At 41.3% G+C, this 24856-nt stretch overlaps 1 protein-coding gene across 5 annotated transcripts in view; it reads left to right on the top strand.

Moving 5' to 3' along the window:
* Positions 1-12207: 12207 nt before the first annotated feature.
* nectin1b (nectin cell adhesion molecule 1b) overlaps positions 12208-24856 on the top strand; it is a 99828-nt gene continuing 87179 nt past the window's right edge. For 4 of the 5 annotated variants that reach the window (XM_062473597.1, XM_062473600.1, XM_062473598.1 and 1 more), the window contains exon 1: positions 12208-13070. In XM_062473597.1, coding sequence (XP_062329581.1) covers positions 13019-13070 — 52 coding nt within the window. In that variant the 5' untranslated portion in view covers positions 12208-13018. The remainder of the gene's footprint in view (positions 13071-24856) is intronic. The other variant, XM_062473599.1, reaches the window with a different exon arrangement.

The raw sequence follows: 24856 nt of genomic DNA, 5'->3' as shown, positions 1-24856 counted from the left end.
GAGCATGAGCATTGGGCAACCATGTCTAAATTATATTAAACAATTTCAGTTGGTTTGATTAATTTACCAAATTGAGGATCCATAAACATTTGCACAAAGAACATTTGAATGCCTCTAAAACGTATAATGTAGCCTAATTTGTTATCCAATTTGCTAAGACCCTACTTAAATTGACTGAATGATTATTACTGTTTAATTGTCAAATTAGAATGCCTTTCTCAAGTTCTGAATCAACATCCTCAAAAGTTTTCTGGCAACATCAGATATAGTCAGGGCTAGACTGGGACAAAAAAATAATTTTGCTCAGACCGGCCCATCACAATCGGTCGGACTCTGGAGCCACTACATCTGACACAAGAAACAGAGGGGTGGAGCCTGTTAAGAGATGTGATTGGGCCAGCCCAGTGTCAGTATGGAAAATGAACCAATGGGGCTCTCTCCCTGCTTTATGGGCCGGTCGTTGGCCATAAAAAAAAAATGTCCCAAGTGCGTCGGCCCACCGGACATTTGTCCAATATGCTATATTACCAGTCCAGGCCTGGATATTGTTCAAAATCAAAGTTCCATGCGTCACGCTAAGAGCAATAGCGATGTACAATTCAAGGCACAACAATGATATGCTTGCCACTATAAATTGATACTCAATGAGTTTAATTTAAACTGAAGAGAAATTCAAGTTGTGCAGTTCATTACAAACAATTAGTCTGATTCCTGCGTACAGCAGCATGATGGTTTGTATTGGAGTATGCTTAAGTGGCTTTGTATGCATCAGTCTTTCCCAACACAACAACAAGACTGTTAATCCCGGAGCTAAACACAAAGTTTACTCACTGTAGTTCTTTATCTTGATCTCTCAGTTTTTGCAAGGATCTTCTAAAGGATCTTTGCTTTGTTTACATGTGGGTGTTGACTGTTCCCCTATACCCACTGTAGTTTCTGTTCCTTGTTCCCTGAGTGGGAAATGTGATTAATCAGACCAGGCCACCTTCTTCCATTGCTCCGTGGTCCAGTTCTGATGCTCATGTGTCCATTGTAGGCTCTTTCGGCAGTGGACAGTGGTCAGTATGGGCACCCTGACTGGTTTGCAGCTATGCAGCCCCTTGCACAGAAAGCTATGATGCACTGTGTTTTTTGACACCTTTCTGTTAGAACCAGCATACACTTTTTCATCTATTTGTGCTACAGAAGTTCATCTGCTGGATCAGACCACACAAATCAGCTTTCACTCCCCTCGTGCAACAATGAGCCCTGGCCACCCATGGCGCTGTCACCGGATCACCGCTTTTCCTTCCTGGGAGGTATTGACCACTGCAGACCAAAACAGCCCACAAGAGCTGTTGTTTTGGAGTTGCTCTGACAACAGTTGTCAAAGACGCTCAAATCCATACGCTTGCCCATTTCTCCAGCTTCTAACACATCAACTTTGAGGAAAATAAATTAACTTTCATGCCTAATATATCCTACCCATTGGCAGGTGTCATGATAATGAGATAATCAGTGTTATTCACTTCACGGTGGTCATCATGTTATGGCTGATGCAAACTGTTCACGTATATCAAAAAAATAAAAAACGAAAGTTCACACAGGAATTATTATTATTATTTTTCCCTGAGGTCAAAACGTACACCCTTGTGATACAACTTGGAGGTATGTATATATATATGATTACCACCAAAACATCAGCACAGCCCCTGTGACCTCAGGAGCACACCTGCAAGGTGTTGCTTAGTTTTGCTAAAAAAAAACAACGAAAAGACTTCGAAAAGAAAGAGTCTCACTGTGCCACAGATTATATGGTGCAGTAAGAGAATGTAAAACAAGGATGAGTAGCTACTAGGTGAGACCCAGGGAACACTAGCTCAGCCAATGTTGACATATCTAAGATAACATAGAAATAAGAGACATCCATGGAGGGTTGTTTTTACTACTGCATGGGCTGGGAGAGAGATCACATCGAGCTATCAGACCGAATACTTATCTGACAAGATATTCTTATAGGGTAAACGTGTGTCATTGTTTCATTTCAGAGGTCACACGATACAACAATGGCAAATGGTACTTTAATCCTGGAGAGATGCTTCCTCAAAGTACCTGATAACAATACCTTGAGGATGAAAATAGCCCTGATATTTTCATTTATCATCACCTCCAGTCATTTCATTTTCCTTATCTAAGTACTGGACTCTCCCTTGAAAGACCAAGTGACCTAAAGTCCATCCTTTGTCATCTACTGGCTCAACCTCATGCCTCTTAATCCTCAGTTCAATTGATAGCACAAATCTACACAGGGCACTGTTTAACTGTACTTCCTCATTTATGGAGACTATTGTATAGTGAAGTTAAAGGTTAAGACTACTTTATTTCTTAGCTCTGGTATGGTGGTCTATTATCATGGGTCATCATCAGTGAAGATAGTCATTAGAAAAATGACTGTGGCCTTAACCTCCAAACACCCCTTAAGGCAGCTGGTAATTTGTGATGTCAAGAGTGGGCAGAATGCCTTCACAAGATCGTCTTCAGTGACTCACAAAGAGCATTTGGAATTTTAGAGATAAAAAATCCTTTAAAAAAAACCATTCTGAATCATCCATTTAACATTAACAGCAATCAAGAAATAAATGATGTATTTTCCCAATTGGTTTTGTTCATATTTTACTCATTAGTCCAAAAGTGAATAAATGATTTCAGATGACCCAATTTAATGCATATGCAGTCAGTGTATTCCTGCATTTAGTATAAGAATAACTTTCTGACAAAGTATTATCAGGAGCACCACACTTTAAACAGTAGCCAAACTTACTTTCTCTCATGTATCCATTTAAATGTGGTTTTGAATTGCCATTCAAATCCATACGGGCAAAAGTGCTGTTGGGAAGAAATGCATTCTTCGATTTGTTCAGATGGACGAAAAGGGAGAAAATGTTCTGATATAAGAAGCTGCTTACTGTCTTCGCGTGCTCCTGATTTTGTATTCAATATTGTTATCCTATTTCAGGGCCAATTACAGTACATCATTTCATCAGTTCATCATTCAAAATCCGACAGATGAGCACTTGACACTGTGTGCTCAGAATTTATTTTTTGCTGGACTGGACTTCCATTCCATATCTGTATTTGATAATTGTTTATTGAATATATGTAAAAGATTGTGAAACACATTGAACAGCCAGAAGGTTATTGTAAAGTATGTACAAGGACTGGCCTTCACACATTAAAGGTGACAACGTCAGTGGGACCATGACCTGATTTGTTTGCAACAACATGGAAGCATTAGTTCCCTAAACTAGCTACCAAGCTACTGTACTGTATTATTATCATTAAATAATATCACCAGAAAATCACCAGAGAATGTTCCCTTTTGGGAGGGCAGAGAAGACTCCTGGGGCAGCTAGCAACTGGGACAAACTGAACTACACGGTTATCTAGACCCACAACACTGTCATCCATCTGTTCAATTTACTGGCAGCTTTATCAAAACATTTGATATACTCAGTAGACAAACTGAAAAGGGGGTTGCAAGCTCGAGAATACATGAGATGCAAGTAGGCCAACAAATAGGGACAAATATACTGCGATAGAAGAATTTGACACTTTCCAATGAGAGTCTCAAAATACAGTTTGCATACTATCAATATCCTGCCTCTATGAAGAGCGATAATAAGAATTTACTTTTTCTTATCCCTCAACCAGGAATCCCTCATGAAAATCAAATTTTCTCTCTTCAGTGCAGATGTAAGTCTTATTATCTGACCTGTGTTTCCTCCCCTCAATTCCCTCAGTCTTTGCTCAGTAAGCGCATCAGACTGATTAGAGAACTTTTCGAGGAGTCTTAGCCTGCTTCATTCCCGGCTCCTGTCTGCGTTATCATCACACAGCAAGCACAGCCAAGGGATCCGGTCAGCTCACAGATAATGTTGCACACGTCTCCGACACCGGCTTCAAAACTGGCTACAATACATCACCTTCCTCTTGCTTTCTTTCTGTCTCTTTCTTTCTACATCTCTTTTTCTCAAACAAACAGTTCTTCACTCCAGTTCTTCTTCTGTCTTTAACCGTTTGATTGAAAGGGGATTTCTATTTGTTACTACTCTCACACAAAGTTGTGTCAGGATCACACAGAGTCAATGTCAGCAATGAGCCAGCTTGCTACTTTCTCATGCACACTACAAATGACTAATCTATGGTAACTGATCTTAAACTGAAGATGTGTTAGTGTTTCCTACATGAACTGTTGAATTGTTTGAATATAAAGTGTTTTGTCAATGGTCAGCAGGGAGTCTTGTCTAATACTGTTCACTTTCTTTACACTCTGAATACAGCCACTTTGTCAAATTCATGCAATTGACAAAGTTTTATCCAACAGTGCAAACAAAGTAGGTTGCAGTGGTCTATGTGGAAGTGGATTATCAGGAGGGTACAGCCTGCATGCTGTTACTGTAATCTCAGTGCTTTTAGGTTGGATCAAGGACACATGCTGACGGACTACAGGCGGTAATCAATGTCTTCACCCTGAAATCTTAGTGACACAAGCAGATATTTCTTATTTATTTATTTAGCTATCTCCTTATGCTTAAATGTTTCTTTCACAACATTTCAAGGCAGGCTTTACCAGGAGTTAAGAGCTGATAACCTCCTGCCACCTTCAGAAGCCATTATTCAGACTCATGCGGGGAGAAAGGCATTAGAGATAGGGTGTCGGATTTTATGCTTTCCAACAGGAACATGAGACTGACATGAGAGAATCATGCTGCTCCCCTTGTAAGGAATGTCAATATATTAAACCAAGGATTGTTGACTGGATTTTTATTTTCTCTTAGACAACAGATATATTTCTGCAGCAGGCTTGATCTCCTTCTGGATCAGATTGCACCTTATCAGAAGAAACAGACTGTGTAGAGCTATCTTAAGATACTGCGACAGACTGAGCTCTCAATCCGCATGTGGTTCGATAGGCATATTAGCCGCATCATTATTGCAGGCCCAGCGACACTGCACTGCTGCTGCGAGGTAACCTCCTGCTGAGGGGCAGGGTGGATATCTAATTGAAAACCAAATGTTTCTCTCACATAAGCATTAAAGGGGATTGATTTGGCATTGATTCTGCAATTTCAAGGACATAACCTTTGCTCCGGCGGTGATGATATAAAAAGAGACTGGGTCACCTGAAGTCCCCCAAATGTAACCGACTCTGTGCCTGTTAAATAGGCTTAATTCTCTTCCTCTGCATGTCATGGGAGCAAAATGTTTAAGGAATCTTATTTCAGTCTCTTTAACTATGCAGTATCTTAAGCATTACAACATCAAATGGTTCTGTTCTAGTATACTTTATTGGGATTTCTGGTTTCCAAGACGATGCGCTGACAGTTGCAGCTTGTGTAGACCAGTAACTGTATTGTCCACAATAACGTTACATTTGTGTTATAAACTTTTCTTAATGTTTGAGGTTAGTCAGTATATTCCTATGCTGTGTGAAGGTAACAATCAAAGCTAATCAGATCCAAGGAGCTACTGATTCCTTCCTCTGTCCACAGAATGACCCATTTGATGAGCTCTATGTCACAGCCCACCCATCTGATGGTAGCTCAATGGTCAGCCACCAGTTCTCTCATTTCTCTCTAAAGGCCTTTGAAGCTCAGGCTTTAAATTAAAGATCCACTGATATAATTCCTCCCTTGCAGCAGATCGACTCGACTCACTTCATCCTGCCTCAGCAGTTTAACTTCAGAGACTTTGCTAAGTGAAAGGGTTTTGGAAATGTTTGGACAAGTGAGGGATGGAATTATACAAAGAGGTTTGAGGTCTTGGTGCTGAATAACCATGTAGTATGTGTCTAAATAATCCTAGATAGATAATAATTGATTTTTATCTGATGATTGGTACCTAATGCAAAAGATCCATCCCTGTAAGACCACTTTTAGCTCTTTAATTGCTAATTTCTTTTTTTTGAAAGACCACATTTACCCAATATCATTGCAAGGCAAGACAATAGGACCCATTGGCTATGAAAATGTGATCTTTCAAAACAAATCTTATTTGCTAATGTGTTTTTTTTGAGAGCTAAAGGTGATGTTGTTATTTTAAACCTGGTCTTACAGGGGTAAACTGTGTGCCAACCTTACAGTGTTCTTGTTTTTACATGACTTTGTGTCTGTCTGTGTATCTGTGTGTGTATGTATGCGTGTGTGTCTCTCTCTGTGTGTGTGTGAGTGTGTGTGTACGAGCGTGTGTGCTGCTATTTCCCTACTTTGTGGGCAGTGCCTTGAAACCCAGGTTGTGACCACATATTCCAGATGATCTACCATCTGGAGTGGACTGACCCACACAGAGCTCTGCGTCACATCACACTCAGCTGTGTGAGAGGGGATGACAGAAGTTCCATTGCCACGCTTCCTATTAGCAACATATTGGTTGTGTTAATGTGTACATGGTGGTTTGGGGGGGATACTTCTCACTGTTGCCCACCATGCAGAACAGAAAACATTATCCAACCAGTCAAGCTACACATGTCCTGCTTGCCCAAACATTGCATGCTTCAGCTTCCTACTAATATACAGTAGACAGACTGAAATTCAGACCTAATGCTTATAAAAATCTCCAAGATTTACATCAGAACATTGATGAAAACGTTGTCTCACTACACTGTGATATGTCAGTGTTTAACCTGATCAACATGTACATTTTGTGGGTGGAGAAAGTGTTTTTTTTTTTTTCACGTCACTAACTCAGTCCCAATGTGGAAGTAACCTGTCAAATTCAATTTCTTCATCAATAATTTAGACAGTAGAGAGAGACCAAGCCTTGCATTATAAACCATATGAAGCATCAAAGTGATAAAAGCTTTGTAGGGCTAGATTCTGAAAAAGCCTATTCACCCATGTATGGTGTTCAGGTCTGTGGGACCTATTTTTATGTTTACTAAAAGATCATTATGTTTACTATAATCAAAAAAAAAATCAACCTGAAACTCATTGGCCTATGACTTTGGTTTCCTTGGCCTTTCCTGTGAAGAAAAGTAAAGTGTACACCCGCTACATATTTATATTACCTGTGTGGTGTACATGTGTGATGTGCCAACCAGGTTCAAATTGGGGATTGGTTTACAGAAACTGTTGGCTGTGTTGTCATAAAAACTCAACAGTATGGGTCCAGTGTCTAGCATTCATCGCATCCATCGCTATCCTGTAGTATGTGAGCACCTGTTTTCTCATTTTCTTTTCCTTTGACATAAATCCAACCTTAAAACTTTGTTTATTCCGTGCAACTGTTCTGAGCTTCACATCTTGTTAGGTCTCTGGAGACTGAGTGGCACCCTTGTCTCATCTGCTCTAAATGTTCAGCCCTGCTGGGACAGAACGCCTTGTCAGGTTGACTTTGAAGCCCTAGTTCAGTTCCCAGCCAGACTTTCTCTTCAATCTGAAACAAGAATTCGATTTATTGTTGGGTTAGAAACAACAAATTTCAGAAATGTTTATGCTTATACAATACACTGAGCTACTGACTGAGAAGTACATTTGAAATATAAACAGAAGCTAATGGAGGCCTATAGAAAGGCATGTGGTAGTATACAAAGACTAATGATGTATTCCTTTGAAATAAAGAAATGCAATTATTCCCTCAGGCTGAAGCCTGGAATGGTTTAGACAAGATGCACTTAACATTAAAAAAAATAGCCAGTCTTTGCAGGGTCTTTGCATAGTCAAAGACTAAAAACATAGTTTACTGGTAAATGGTAAGTTATTTTGTTAATATACATATACAAAATAACTGCTACCATGATCATCAAACCAATGAGCCAAAACATTATTTTAACCTGCCTAATATGCTTTTGGTCCTCCTTGTGCTGCCAAAACAGCACCGACCTGCCAAGGCATGGACTCTACAAGTCCCCTGAAGGTGTCCAGTGGAATCTGACAACAAGACATTAACAGCAGATCCTTCGAGTCCTGTAACATGTGAGGTGGAGCTACCGTGTATCAGACTTGTCGGTCCAGCACATCCCACAGATGCTCGATTGGATTGAGATCTGGGCAAAGTCAGGCAACACCTTGAACACTTCATCATGTTCCTTAAACCATTCCCAAATAATCTGTGCAGTGTAGCAGGGAACATTATCCTGCAAAAAGAGGCCGCTGCCATCAGGTAATACCATTGCCATGAACGGGTGTCAGGTCCACCCCTGCGGGTGTTTAGGTAGGTAACTTGTAGGAAATTTATGTCGACATAAATACCTCGGACCCAGGATTTCCCATAAGAATATTGCCCAGAGCATCACACTCCCCCACTGGGTTGTTGTCTTCCCACAGTGTATCTTGGTGACATGGGTTCCCCCCGGTAAATGGCGCATGCACACGTGCACGGCAGTCCAAATGAAGAAAAAAAGAAAAGATCCAGGCGATATTCATTGACTCCAAGGTCCAGTTCCAACTCTCGCGTGCCCATTATAGGCACTTTCAACACATGACAGGGTTCGGCGTTTGAATGGTTGGTAGCTGTGAAGCCCCATACACAGCACAGTGTGATGCATTGGGTGTTGTGACACATTCTTCCTGTACACCATCATTCATATTTTCTGTGACTTGTGCTACAGTAGACCCTGTCAGTTTGGGCCAGATAGGATAGCCTTCATTTCCCTCGCGCATCAATGAGCACTCAACACCCTGTTGCTGGTTTGTCCCTCCTTGGTAAGACTGTCCACTGCTGACCAGAACCACCAAGCCGTGTTGTTTCAGAAATGCACTGACCCAATCGTCTCATTATAACAATTTGACCCTTGTCAAAGTCACACAGGTCTTTGCTCCTGCCCATTTCTCCCAACAGCAAAAGAACGTAAGTTCTTGAGTCAATGAGTGAGTAAAAATACTTTTATGTTGAGTGTTCCACTTACTCAACATTGTATGTGTGTGTGTGTGTGCACACACTTGTTATATTTATTTAGGTGCAACCCAACAGGCACCAACCGCACTTGGCAGCAACTGAAGATGAAACTTTAAAAAATACCAAAATACCAATCCAAGCAATTGAGTTGTTGTTGAGCTTCATTACATAAACAGCATTCAGTGGCTCCATTTTCTGAGAGACCTTTTTAAATTGTCAGCCATCTCCACATTGCCAGTATTTAATTTTGTCCATTTGAAAGTAAATGCTTTCTTACAGACAGACAAGTCCCAAAATGTTTGCTTACCAGGTATATTAAAATTTGTCATTCAAATTGTAAATTCATTTTAGCCATATGGAACATACAGAGATTGAGGTTCACTCCTTAAATCACATATAGCAGTTGATAATAGTGTTGCACTAGAATAACAGCTGCACCTTTTTACCTAACATAGCAATGCTGGAAATTACAATGAAGAAGACGGTCCATCCTACTCTAAAGCACAATTTGCATCTTGCAAGATGTTGTTTTGCATTGGCCCATGATTTACGATGGAACTTAGTTAGATCTTGCACTGATATGCAATGCCCCTTTTTGTTTTCCTGCAGCTCCATGTGAAACAGCTACAAGGTGTACTTACAATATTACTGTATTATAAAACAAATAGAAAAACGCGATTTGGAAATGGACTACGTGACTTCCTACACATCTGCTGGAACATCAGCAAAAGGTGTGTGGGTGCCCATAGGTGGATGATTTTACTTTACTTTTACTACAACAAAAAAAGATTAATGACTGTACAGAGGCAGGTTAGCATGTTAGCTTCACAGAGTATGTTGCCGAAGTAACTGACTCAGAATGCTGAACAAACAAAAAGAAGTATGTGTTGGTAAAGGGCATCAAGGTTGGGCATCTCATCACAGTACTAAACATCAATTAGTAAAGGTTTAAAGACAAGCTGATGATGGTGGTGCATTTCTTACAAACATCACGTGTCTGTGAAGGACAGTTTACAATAATAGTGTGGCCGCCGTGATGCATGGGCCGACAACAGCAGAATGACAGTGAAGCATGCTGTTGTCTCTACTCTTATCGCATGTGGTTGACAGACAGATGACCTGACCCTCAAGAACTGTTCTCTGTAGAGAAAGTAGAGTGACAGAGCAGAAAGGATGAGGTGGGAGACAACTAAAAACAAAGAAGCAAATCATGGAGGGATGCAGTATGAATGTGGGAGAGAGAGAGAGAGAGGTAATCTGGATGTGCAGATGCTGAATAAGTCACTTGTGTGACTACTTGAATGGTCCATATCTTCCTGATGAAAATAAAAAAGTTTAGTGAAACAGTAAAAAGTTTGAAAAAGACCATACCTCTGATTGTACTTATAAATATGTAGCTCCTTCGCCTGACCTGCACTTCATTCGATTTTAATGTCATGCTTTATCCAGAGACCTGACAGTGACTATTATTGCAGTTTATTGCATTTTGAATGAGTGTATTAAATTACATCAAATAGCTATTAAATCAATCACTGCCTCCCAGTAAAGGGTCATTGGGGTTAATCCACAAAAAGCATGGTGGTGCAAGTGTAGCCGATGTGTATCGGTGAAACTCACTCCTCAGGTATGTAACAGGCCACCCGCATCAACGAATAGCTAGCTTTTCGTTGGCGTAGTTGGTAGTGGTGGCGCTTGGGAAGCCAGAGGTGGTAAGTTCGAACCCAGTGCGGGACGATTTGCCCAATACCTCTGACGGAGCTTGCAAGACCACGTCTGTTACACTGGTGCCGTGACCCGGATCGCTAGGTTAGCATCAGCTAACCGGCCGGAGTGAGTTTGAGGGGTGAATGTAGCCGATGTGTATCGGTGAAACTCACTCCTCAGGTATGTAACAGGCCACCCGCATCAACGAATAGCTAGCTTTTCGTTGGCGTAGTTGGTAGTGGTGGCGCTTGGGAAGCCAGAGGTGGTAAGTTCAAACCCAGTGCGGGACGATTTGCCCGATACCTCTGACGGAGCTTGCAAGACCACGTCTGTTACACAAGCACCAGTGTCTAAAGGTTGATTTAGAAGAAGTGAGAAAGGTGCACTCTATGTTCAGTTTTCATAACATTTGCTCAATGTAACCTTAATTCTACTGTTACACCATTTTGATGGTATCCACATGCTTACTGCACTCCAGAGAGAGTAGTAAGGATGACAAACAGTATTATAGATCATTACGCTATGATGATTTCCACTCCATTTAGACTGGTCATTTTAACATATGTAGAGTGGACATGTTTGCAGTTATGAAACTTACATTCAATCTAGTCCATATTTTTCTCAATTTTACTTTTTTGTTTATTATTCTATAAAATGTGTGATTAATGTTACCATCCAAAAAAGACACTGACCACAATTTTGAAGAGGTCCAAGGTTATTTTATGTGGTCAGGTAATTCCTCATGGCTTATCAGTGTCTGTACAGTCCTGTTGGTATTCCACTTTTGTTCCAGAGCTGGTTAATGCTGCAGAAATGCAATATGGCTGTACTACAACTGTTAGCAGAGAAAACGTGTCCTTTATTAGGACAATGTTTGATGATGAAAACATTGTGGATTGAAGATAATACAATACTACTTGAGAATTAAGATGGATATAGAATGACACTCTTACCAAGAAAATAGGAAACAGATACAAAAATAGGACTCACGGAGATACGATTGATTAACTGATCTATAACAATCATCAAGGGCCTATTGTCCACAAGAGGGAAGTATTTTCACACTCATCTGCCAATTCATTTGTAATTTGTCATTTAACAGATTGTCAATAATTTCTGAGGAGTAGGCCCAATCTAATGACTCACAGCACGAATATCTCAGAGTAGATCTGACCGATTCAGAATTAATTGTTGATAGTGTCACATTTTACAAAGACTGTAAAGATAGCAACATTGTGTCACACAGCTTTATCTGGTATTATTATGAGCATTGCAAGATAAGGAAAAAAAGGGAGAAAAAAATATTGGACTACATTGCACTGCAAAACAACTTGTCATAGCATACACAATACAATGAATGAACAGCATGAAATGTAGGCTACCAGGCAGGAACATAAAGTAAACTTAGATAAACGCATTATGTTGGTTCATTGACTGATCCAAAATAAGGAACTGGTGTGTTTACAATAAGAGGCGACAGCCAGTGAGACATAAGTCAAAAACTTATGGAAAGCGAGGTTTTCTGAGTAAAAACTTTCCGTGGCTATAGCCCATAGTAGGCCAGCATTGCCGCCTTGGCTCCTCCTTGTCTAACGTCATACGATTCTCATCTCTCAGCGTAGGCGATTGTCAGCTTCTCTGGCAGTTCAGGTTGTGGCGGTTTTAAGGACAGTCTTCATCGCAGGATCATAGGCTACATTGTAGCCTATTCCGTGAAAAGGGCTCAGATATTTTCTTTATACTTAAAAAAGTCCTATAGAAGCGAACTACTGTTTACCATAGGCACGGAGCCGCAATCTCAATTTGTCTAATTTTAAAGTATCAGGACAGATCAATACAATAGGCAACTGGATTCCTGTTCTTTTATCCTGCGGTTTATGCGCCATTTAGAAGAACGAACTGTTTCTGGAACTTGTCATTGGAGCATCTCCCGCCCCCTAGCCTGTACTCTAAAATACCAGAAGGGGGTCCTCCACTTCCGAACTGCAGCACTGGATGAATACGGGATTCAAGGTAGACTGAGGAATATGTAATTTACAACCTGAACAGAACTTATACGGCTTTTGATCATCTTCTGTTTGCCTTTATTCATCTGTTGTGCCCTTTGCAGAACTGAGCTCATCTCGTTCGCTTGTGCTTAACGCGCTTTGGATTCATTTTGTAAGGGAGATCTAATCTTTCTTCGATCTACTCGATCACCGATTTGAATCACGAAGCACAATTCAAAGCTACCAGAGCTGTTATTGGAATAGCCGTGGACTCTTATTGATGCTTTAAGTAGGCCTATATACTTTGAAAAGTACAGCATCTTTTCAAGCTAACGGAGCAGTCCAGACGGACAGGAATTTGCGCTGAAGTTTGCATGCCTAGTCCATATCGTCTCGAGTGAACGTAGCCATCCACTAAGGGTATCAGAAAAGGTCCGTGTGGTTGAAGTGCCATGGCGATGTCTACAACTCTTTGGATACTCCTACTGGCTTTTAACATCCAAGGTAAGTACACATTTAATTTCAGAAACAGCTTAAAATCCATTCACATTTGTGGTCTTTGTTTATTGTTTGGAACACAACTCAACATCTAAATACCTTAATCACCCCTTACAGGTCAGTAACATTTATTTTCAACTCATCTCTTGAGGTTACAGGATAGATGCATACTTGAAAAACGTTGAAAATCTAAATAGAAAAATCCCCAGTGAGTGAGAAATAGGCTGCTACTTTGGCTGCTTGTTCACAGCGCAACAACAGTGCTGAAAGATAGATGGCGATAGTGATGTGCGAGGCATCTGGCCGTTAAAACTTCATAAACATTCTTCTAGGTAGCTCTAACATGCAAGGCCAAGCATAAACTAGTCCTAAGATGTACAATGATTTTAAACACTTATTTGAGTCAGTACTGCAATTGCATAGAGGCTACAGTATACAGGATTGAGTTATTTGCATCACAAAGCAATGTATGCAAACCATTTAATGAGCAACCAACTCAAATATAACCTGTGCAAATTAATAGGATTACATTAAACTCTCAGCCTTGGGATGTCATCAATGCAAAATGTACCTTGATTGCAGGTAAAGCAGAGATTATTCCCTTTATATTCAATGAAGATTAAGAAAAGCAATTTTATGAATTGTATGGATCTTCTATTGCAAGGTCTCCGCCTATCTGTTTTCATTAAACGGATTGCATTTGAAGATTTGAATGTTGTTGCTCTATGGAAAACTATATAAGCCTACTAAAGGTACTTTTTAAACAGGGTCAACATCCTGGCACAGGAAATATGGTTTCAAGTGTCAAATGATATGGTTAAAACAAAATAATTATCGACTGTGGTCACAATTAAGATATAAGTACACTAATCAAGCAGGCTTTTATCCTGGCAATGCAGAGGACAAACAATCACAACTTTCACATCAGGTGCTTCTATGTCAGGTTGAAGGGACATACATGATTATGTATGTGATGTGTCAATCCAAATTGAAGGCATCAGGAGTGTGTCAAGGAGAATAGCCTTGCAGTAACACAATAATGATATGTGTGTGGCAGAAGGGTAGCTAATCCTGTCTGTTCATGTAGCTTGGAGCCCAAGACATGAATCCATTATGCAAAGGGATTTCAGCTAACAGGCTTGCTTCCTTGAAACTTTAATGTTTCCTAAAAGGGCTTGACCTTGGTGATGCCTTGTCATGTAATTCTTGTCATCTGAATGATGCAATCAGCTTGATTTATGGTAAATAATTTGACTGATTTCATGATGTATCCTGATATCTCTTTGAACTACATACCCATGAACTGCAAAATTACATCTACTGCAGATTGAGTGTAGAGGCAGTTTCCTTGTATGCAATTTGTCCCTCATGTATGGGACACACCAAGTTTCCTCTAGATCTTGTCCATTCACCTCCTTTAGACTGGCCAGAACACAGAAATAGTGCTTTAAGATGTTGACCTTGCTCGGTACTGAGTCTTATGCGGTATGACTTGTTTAAGACTGATGCTCGCCTTTGATCAAAAGCCCTGTCTGATTTACATTGAGATGATCCCTTTGCTTGTGGAGAAGATCAGGATTAACTGGTTCTCTTGGGATTCATGTTGGATATCTTTGAAGCTGTTCAACCAAAGGAATGAAACAGTTGAGAATATTGCACATCAAAATGTCAGAAAATGGGTCTTTATAAGTAATAGTGCGAGTGGTGTTGTTTATTACTGAAATCATTGTGTCCATGTTTTACAGGGTTTTATTGTATTTCAACATGATATATGTTATCTTGCTTAAAGGCCAGACAAGTTATTACTCATTGGTGTATACACTAGGTAATTCATGTCAACTGATGTTTGCAAGATGTAAAGGGTTTGCAAACCTTTTGTTTGTGCCCATACTTTGTTGGTTCTTTTGACATGCTTTGGCAGGAATTGGTCTTTCACCCCAAGGTTAAAGGGGATCGCCATAAATGCCTTGTGCCTTTGATGGTCTAAGTGATATACAACATGTTCTGCAGACTACTTGGATTTCTCAAATGCACAAACAAGTGGAATTGCTCAAACAGATGCATGTCACCACAATCCCCATCCATCTTGCCTAATTAAATACAGGCATGCTTGACAAAGGAAGCTTTGGTTATTTAAAAAGGAGATTAGTGAACATGTATGAACTTTGTCATCAAAAGTAAAGATAGGGTGATGGTATGACACCACTTACTATAAACTCATGTGTAAGGCATACGCAATTACACAGAACTAATATGCAGGGTGTTGATTGATTCATCTGATAATGTTCATAAAGCACATGATCTTAGAAGTCATGCAGCAATTTCATGAATGTGTATCTTGGATTAAGAGGATTTAGGCACTGATGATACATTGATCAAATTTTCTCTATCAAAATGTCTTCAGAATACCTAATATCTCCCCTCTTCCAACATATTGTTGTCTGCAAGAGTGTTGAGATCTCAATCTATCGTATGAAGATATGACCTCATTTTCTCACAGGCTTTGTGAAGAGTTCTTTTTGCTCTCATTTCAGTTATAGCTAACTTTCTAGTAGGCCTATTCCGCTGTGAGGAGAGAGAGGCTTTCCTCGAATCCTAAAATACAATTTTAGTAGTATGATCTTCACTGTAAACGTTCAGTTCACTGTTGTAAAATGTTGAGCTTTTATAGTGGGTAATATGCAGCTTTATTGGTTTCACATTAATTTCTTTTACTTTCCTTTGAATTCAAATTCAGTATTCAATTGTCTGTGACCTGCTTTGGTGTACAGTCCCTGTTTTGGACATGTCAGGGCCTTGTAGTCTCCAAGTGGTTGTGCCCATATACAGTAGGTGTCAGCTCCAGTGACAGGTTAAGGAGATTTCTTACTTCATTTAGATGGATTAATCATTTGGGAAATGAGCACAGAAGATTGGATGCACAGCATACACAAATACTATGAATTTCAATGTTCTCGTTTAGAAATGTAATCCCACTAATAACTTGGCAGCAGACAAGCAAATTATCCTGCTTCAGATGCTCTCTGGGTCAACTCATAAAAAGGTTTGTATTGATTGCTCACAAAAACTAACGAGAGTGCATCCTCATGTGTTTATTCTATGTGTTTCTGTCTATGGTATCTCAGTAATGACAAACTGATACGTATGACAGAGGTCAAGGAACTGTCATCAATATTTGATGTGCTAGGAAGCAGAAAGTGTCTGAAAGTGCTGGTGTGTGTGATGTGGGCAGCACTTCAGGGCCATAGAAAGGAACATTCTCGGTGGATGCAGTCAGAAAGAAAAGCTGTGTTCTTTAACACAGTTTTTTTTCCTCACTGTCAAGACACCCATAATTACTAAACCATTACGCATTGCATGCAATTTGGTGGACCACAGTCAGGGCTGTTAAAGATACAGAAAGAGTCTTTCTGTATCAGTGGGACTGATGGTTTGAGTGTGAATGCAAATGGGAGGGAGCCCTCTCCCCTGGGGAGTCTATCTGTAGTCCCTGCTGAGGTGATGGATGGGAGAGAGCTCCCAGCCCTGGGTGAGCAGCTAGGAGGCCACACACTGCACATTTAATCCATCTTTTTCCCTTAAGGCATATGGAGGCAATTGTGGACTAACTTTGTCAACCCTGTTTGTGTATTTGAACTTATTATGGCTTGGATGTCAGATATAAAGTAAGTCCTTGTCAAAACAGTGTTGGGTTATCTACGCATGAATGCACTTTCCGTTCAGCATCACAGTTGATTCTTTTTGCAAATGGATGGTCCCCAATTTTTCATTTCTTAATGATTATTTCATCAGTATATCTGTAGGAGAATAAGGGATGAGTTGAATAAAATCTGCCAAATGCACCACATAAGATGTTTAATTTTAAAAGCTTTTCTTTTTGTCATTATTTCCTTGTAGCATTTTTGGTATTGTGGTCCCCTGCACAGAAGCAGTGTATCGGCCAACAGATGAATAAAACATCATGATAAGCCCTGAACCTAAATAATGGAAAGGTTATGGCAGAATGGAGTGTTCTCTGCTCACGGATGAAAGCACAACTAGTATTAAAGGCTGAATGTTAAATTAGGTTCCCCTCCTTATTGTTAAGAGCCTGCAGTGTACGTAGTCCATATTGTTAATGGGGAAGAAGTCTGTTATTCGAATCTTTATGTGAATACTCCCTGAATTTGCCTCATATTTGTCCTGTATCGACTCCTTTAGTAGGCATCCTATAGTCTAGGCCTTTGTAACACATTCTCTATCTTTGTCTCACATACAATCCAGTAGGGAGCACAGTTCAAAATGTGTTTGAGTCTAACATTCAGCTCAGTTGTTTGACCAGGAAATATTTCAATAAAGGGCATTGTCAGTGGGCTCTGTTCTAATAGCGCATGGGCTTGGAGTTTACCATCGAGTTGGCTGGTTGGTTGTGGTTGTTTTACTGCTAAAGTGTCTCCACGATCTCCCACCTTCCTAACATCACAGCACACATGTTGGATCAGGATGGAGCCCATATTTATCTGCAAACTTCAGTTGCAATTTTCTGCTTCAAATCCTTGAAATCCTGTTCTGTTTCAGCTCAAGTCACAGAATCATTGAAGTAAGGAAAAAGGGAATCAATAAAGGGAATCCAATCTCACCAGTGCTCGTTCTGATTTGGTATTAATCTGATTCGCTGATTCCAGTCTTGCTTTACAGATTATATGCTTAGATTCTTCATAGAACAGGAGCTTGACTGACTGTTCTTGTACCTTTACGCTGTTTGTGAAAGTGCCTTTCCAGCGGCAGTATGCAGACTTATTAAGAAATATAATGTAAAGGGTTAGGGTCCTCTCTAAATCCTCTCTGAAAAAAAACTAAATAAACCCACGTCTGAGGGCTGACTGTACTCTGTCCACACTAACAAGATGGCTTTACTCACCAATGGCTCCCAGAAGACTAATCATAGTAACTACACACTTCTCAGTCCAAGGTGTCGGAATTAGTGACCAACTGTAAACAGTCTCTCACTGAAACTGCTAGCTTGGTCCATTCTGTGTTGTTGAGACCATATTCCATGTGTTATGTTCATCCTTCAGATTAATTTAGACTTGGGTTTCTTTGCTGTAGTTTTAGAGATAAACACACTATACAAGGCATCCTTGGCACATGGTGTCAGGATTTGCTTGTGGGGGTGGTTAGTCATAGGCCGATCCGGGATTGAAGGAACGGATAATTCTTGGTTTCCTCGCTAAAGCTTTTATGCCTTTGAAATAAAGCAGATCTGATCACAGGAGTGCCCAACCCCCTCTCTCTTCTTGTCTGAGTAGTCAATTTATGACAGACATCTGGACTGATGTGCCTACATAAAAGAGTCCAGGCCAGAAGGATCAATGTCTATGGATAAGAGAACAATATGGTATGGGGAACAACCCTGTGGAATATATGTAAAACAGGACTCTAGGAGAAGGCCTGACAAGTTGAATTAACTGTCCATGCTTGTTTTCTTATCAATTTTTATTCAATGAAATCACCAAACATCCTCATGAATTCAGTTTTCTGCAGTTTTCCTTGTTATATCTATCATATCTTTCTCCATGAGGATCTCTATTTGGATGTATGCGTGCTGCAAGGGCAACTGGTTAAAGCGGGACACAAAAGGGGGTCTGTTACATGAAATGTTTCCCTTTTTAATGAGTGATGGTGTTCTCTCATTTAATATTCTGAGACGATAACTCTCCGGGAGACGACTGTGCTTCAAAGCAACAGCTTGGTTGTAAATAGGGGTAGGGGACGGGAGGGGGGTCTGCTTAGAAAACACAAACACAGGTTTATTTATTCTCCCTGACAGATAGCTAAGCTCCCACAGCACTGAAGCTTCGTGCAAAGCTCCTCGATGCCCTAGTCCCAAAGAGGGACAGACAAACAGACAGGCAGAGGTCATCTCCATCCTGCAGATGTGGTTTCACCTTCCAATACAGCCTTCTCATGCAAATCTGTGTTGTCAGTCTATTCACATGTATTTATTTAACCACAGATTATTAAAACATGAAGGTTGAGATCTTTAGCAGAGTCATATCTTTTTTCTGTTGCCCTGTGAGACTGCACATGAAAAGCCAGAATGTGGGTGTATCGGGTGAAATCTCTCAGATAAGATGCCCACTGCCTATCTCCCTGCTTTGATACTGCCCTCTGGACTGAATTGTAGATATAGACAAATAGACAGCTTTACAGAGAGATGAAGATAAACGCAGAGATGGCCTGCCGTTTGGCATTGATCCCTCCATGTGCCCAGCAGGGTCCAAATCCAGAGTAACTAATGTAGTCTGCTATCGATTCCCCAGTTTCAAGCTCGACCGAGTTTCATTTTAAAGCTGCAGCGTTTTCAGGAAGTCAGATCTGCCCACACCTGTATGTTCACCTCCCTCTCACTGTCATTGAAGTGTATCTGTGTGGATGTTTCTACACTGAAGGGTTTCTGCATGGACATTTTTGTGTTTTTGTGTGTGTGTGTATGTGGATAGATGTGTGTGGTGTTTTTGCTCTTTCTGTGTGTTTGTGTGTGTGCCTGTTTGAATAAGATAGGGATGGAATGACAGAAAAATTAACAAGAAAATACAAAAAAGAGAGAGTGGAATATGGAAGGAGAGAGAGAGAAAGAGATAGAGAGCGAGAGAGAGTGAGAGAGAGGAGGGATAACGAGAGAGAAATAGATAATGGACAGTTTTCGGGGGGTTGAAGCTTAAATCGATAACCTCACCCATACCATGCAGTCTTTTTTGCATGGTATGGGTGAGGTTGTGGCTACCTGAGGAGGTGGCTTTATAGAGTTGCAAATGACACAACTGTCAGTGAGTCACACCCATTTAGGCTAAGCTTCTGATTCTCATGCGCATTGCCTCTTACTACCAATGTTTTTTTTGTTCTTTTTTTTTCTCTTCTGTGTACTTTTCTTTCTTTTCTGTGTCCGGAACAATCAAACCACCCCTTGGATAAGTTGTTTGTCACAAACGTCTCTGGACCGGGAGAATAATAATTCATCCTTTGTTATACCTCTTCAGATGAGAGAACAGGGAGTGCCCGATCCACTGTCATCAAAAGTTTAGAGAGGCTGTTTGTCTGAGGGTGATGAAGTAAGATGCTCCTAATGTTCCTCCTCATAAATACTGTATGTGATTTGCTCAGCCTCTCAGGGTCTGCACCACACATTTAGACAGACAGACAGACAGAGCTCAGCACCTCCCCATGAAGCCTCAGGATTGACTTTCACAGAGAGACGCTGGGAGGGGGGGAGCAGTTCTCCCCAGAGAGAAGATATAGCTCTCCCCGTCTCTCCTCCTTCATCTCTCCAGGCCGCTGTGTCCCGGAGCACTGTCTCTTCTTCCTGTTCTCCATCTCTACATCCCTCCACCCCATCCTGCATCCACACTCGCTTGGAATATCTTTACCAGGAGATCCCACATGGGAGCTTTCTCTCCTCCAGCATAATCTACGCATGACTGTAGGCTCGGTGGTGGAATTAACCAGTCAGAGAGCTGGAGAGGGCTAAGAAGTCTGCGAATGGTATGGATCGGCCTGTCTGGCTGTCTGTGCTGGGCCAGCCAAGTCTTTGTTGGCATGCACGGTGCCAGGAGTTGCGTCAGGCAGGACTGGTGAGAGTGAAGGTTTGGGCGTGGGGGGCAGCTCAAGTTGGCCATAGGTTTCGACGACGGCATGTGTTTCTGCACATGTGTACATACTGCGCTGGCATGCACTGGAAAGCCTACGCAATGACCCCCACCCACATGACTGGTTGCAAAAGCACAGGCTGAATCAAGGCTGATAATGAAGAACAGCTATGATACTGTAACAGTACAGTGATTTAGCTTAGACGTTTTCTATATTATGTTAATCTTATACTCTATTTCCTGCCTAGATATGTGGACTTGTTCTGTGCTGAATGTTCCTTGCCAGTTGCAAGAGGTCATGTAGTGTATATGCTTCTGGCGAGGGAGTCATACCGGCACTTTCAGCTTCATAAAGGCTGAAACTGGATGAGTACAAAAGAGCAAGTGATAAAAAATGGAAATGTGAAACGGCAGCCATTTTATCCTTTATTTAGCAGCAGGCCCCTTAAAACAAAATACTGTGCTTCTGCTTGTCGACGTTTAGGTTGCCAAGTTCAGAGTTGTACTGTAGAATGACTTAGAGCACCGTGCTTCCTTCTCTGATTCATGGAAAAATGATTTGCAAGGGGAAGAAAACTGCAAAAGGTAAAAGAGAAAGGCAGATTTACATGAAGGCACTAAGGGGAGTCAAGAAGGGGGCTGGGGAGGCCACGCTTTTTGAATGAGGCTGTGTTTCAGGGTTGACTCCAGTTCACCATGAAATTGTGTTCCTGGCTGGATCTCTGTTACTGAGCACCTTGGGATTGCTGGCTGAACAGAACTGCAAATAAAAGTTTGTACAACTTTTTTCCAGCTCGTTACACTTTTTTTTAAGCTTCAGTTTAGGAGATTTGCAGACCTCCAAAGACCGCCTCTACCCTAATAATGCTGCCGTCAGAAACAAACATTTTACCGGTTCCAGTTCGTATGAAAACATAGAACTGGAAATTAATTATCAGTGTAGTAACGCTCTGGTAATAATGTGGTCGGCTGAATTGGTTTAATTAAAGCAATTATAAGTTTAAATGATTGGAAAGCTTAGCTAGATCTTGCAGAACAAGGGGGAAAGCAACGGTATCCTATGCACTGGAATGGATGAACGTCTGTCCAGACCAGGTTCAATGGATCTTGAAAATGCTAGCTGAAAATAGTGGGAGGATGAAACCAATTGGACTCGCCCCACATGGTTGAGGGGGTGTTTTATCCCTGCTGTTTGTAAATTAATGGGAACTCGGAAAGAGAAAATGCAATCCCTGCCAGAGCGGTGCTCTTGTGGAAGTAATCCTGACAACAGGGGTCTGATTCTGTGTGACGTTCTCTGGGATTTAAAGGGTTAAGCCTATTGATAGGGTGCTTGGATTTGCCAATGTGTAATTCTGGGGGAAGTTTCCTTGACTTCTGTCTACTCTGTGAATAGATATGTTATGTTTAGGGATAGGGGGGCTGATGCCCCTGCCCTCTGCTCTGCCTCAGCACGGTAGCCCTCCCCTCCCCGGCTCATTCTGCTGATGTTTCATGGTGGGGGGGACGGGAGGCTATTTGTTTTTGCTAGGGGATGGGGAGAGAGGAAGCAGTGCAGTGGACCATGAATGTGTGTGTGTTTGTGAGTGTATGTGTGTGCACTGTAGTGCGCGAGTGCACATCCACACGCAGTCCTGAGGCATAGGCAGCTTCACGTTCCCCGCCCCACTCCCCCTGATCCTGACCCACTTTCTTTCCCCAGCTCCACGCTCCCTCTTTAATTGCCGCTCGGCACACTGAGGCCATCTGTTCAACTGGGGCCCGTCGCCATGGAGATGCTGGGAGGCTTTTCGGATTTGCGACGGACTGACCAACAGGGAAATAAGGGTCAGGGAATGGGGGCGGGGAGTTGGATAGAGTCAGAGGGGCACTGGAACTGTGTCATGGGATTCTCCTATCACTTATTGTCATTGGTAGAGCAATACCACACCTGCAAGCTAGACCTGAAACAGTGTCCCATACCCTGAATGCTTTGTTACACTTTGTTTTCCCCCTGATAGTAGAGCAGTACTCATCACTCATCTGTTACCACAGTATCTGATGAAGTGTCAACTAATGTGGATATAACTAAGCTTGGTTAATGGGAGGTATTTTATAGTGATCCCCTTAAATCAGTACTGTTGTGACTGAAGGAAAAAGGGATGGACTCAGTCTTTGCAGCTTGTTTACAAACTCCTATCAGGGTGTACCATCCTGCATACAGTGCACACACCTATGCTGCAATGGCATGAAGGAATAGAGTTGCCCCTCAACAGATTGCAATTTTTATCAACATTGATTAGGAACACGTGTAGGTGCAAGTAATGTAGGATATGTATTCCTAAACGGCCCTCAACACTCAAGTATCTTTTTTGAACTTGGAAAAGGTTTGACAGGTAATCATTACATTTTCACAGGTTTTTGTAGAAGCTTTCAGCTTAGATCCCCATTTGGCTCAATTAGATGTGTACTTAACATTGGCCTTATTTGTTTGCTTATGGCACAGTGAGAGGTGCTCTTAAATCATCAGTGCTGTCTCTCCGTATTATTGGAGCTCCTCCTTATTTCCTTCCCAATGACACGCTTCAGTGAGGACGGAGTTGTGCAATGTTTTCAATTAACACTCATGCATAGTTCAGAGCCACAGTTTGCACGTCGCAGTTGCCTCTTGCAACAAGACTGTCAGCAGCACTTGCATCAACTGTGCCCTGTGCAATGTTTAAATATTAAAATATTCCTTGCCTGTTCCACTGGCTCCTACTGGCAAATAGCTAGTTGCCATTTTATTTTTAGCGGAATGTTTCAACTGAAATGGCTTCTTTGGATCTTTGCTTTTGACCTCTGGCACTAGAACTGTTGCTAGTTTTGAGAAGCTTTGTTTATTTTCCCTCTTAAAAGGTCAATATTTGGAACTGTCCTTTTCGAAAGTGTCATGTATAGGTCAATAGCTCATCAGTGCCCCAATAGTTGGCCTTAGTGCAGCCGTTGTTCCCCGAGTGACAAGGAACTTCCACATTCTCCTTTTCCATGGCAAAGACATTTGCTTTGTATGTGTTTTTAGAATATGTTAAGTACAATGCCACATATATATTTTTTCTTCCCCAGAACATATCTATCATATGGCTCTACAATTATAAATGATAGCAATGCAACCTGTAAATTATAATACATTGTTCTGTACATAAACATATGCAGGTACTGTATAGCAGAGAACACATGTCTAAAACATTCATAAGATTAGCTGTTGTAGGAAGAGATTAAAACATGTAAAGACCTGTAGCATCAGGTGTAGTCAAAACAGTATATGTGCCATGACGATAATGAGGCACAGCTCTGTATAAAGAAACCTCTGTGATTGCACTAGATTCAGACCACCTACTAGGCATGCCATTTCTTGCCATGTTTGATGCCAGTGAGATCAGCATAAATGTTCTGGTTCCAGACAGCCCGCTCCTCTTCTCCATCACTCCATCCGAGACAGCTTAGACAGAGAAATACAGGCAAACTGTCACAGGAAACAAGCCAGGGCTGTCAATTTAGCCCAGTCTGAACGCTTGATCCTTCCAGTTGCTCAAATCTACAGTGAGCGAGCTCAGAGTTAACAAAACAGTGCACCTGGTCCCTGTAATTGGACATGTAGAGGATGGAACCTGTCTGTCCGTCTTCAGATGGGGTCAAAGAGCACCGGTTTAGGGAGATCTGCCACCATCTCCCCTCATAGTGGGATGCCTTATCCTGCTGTTGACGACCAAAGGTTGATACAGGCCGAGGCCTGTGGTGGCTTGGGGGGTAGTGCTCTGGATTACCTACAGTGAGGGATTAATCATAGTGTTCTGTAGTGGTAGGGTGGAAGATAAAGAAGCTAAGCACAGCCTAAGCAAATGTGTTATGTTTCTATCTGCTTTTTGGCCCTGAGCACCTCTGATTATTGCTTCTGACCTCCTCAGCTCATTGTTTGTCCTTCATGTCATTGCCAAGGGATTATATGGATATTCGACTTGGATACTTGGACTGGAGCCATAATGCGAAGTAAACATTGTTTTAATGATTCAAAAAACCTGCAGAATTAACCAAGGATGTGTCTGTGTAGATAAAACTAGTTAGGCCTAATCAAGATGATTGTGACAGCCTGTGTTTTGTATAAGTTCTGATTGCAGTTTGAATGGCAAAGTCAGACTAATTAGTCTT

The sequence above is a fragment of the Osmerus eperlanus genome, chromosome 11 (genome assembly GCF_963692335.1).
Source record: "Osmerus eperlanus chromosome 11, fOsmEpe2.1, whole genome shotgun sequence".
NCBI lineage: Eukaryota > Metazoa > Chordata > Actinopteri > Osmeriformes > Osmeridae > Osmerus > Osmerus eperlanus.
The sequence above is the reverse complement of the archived record's forward strand: the minus strand, read 5'-3'. Positions and strand labels throughout refer to the sequence as shown.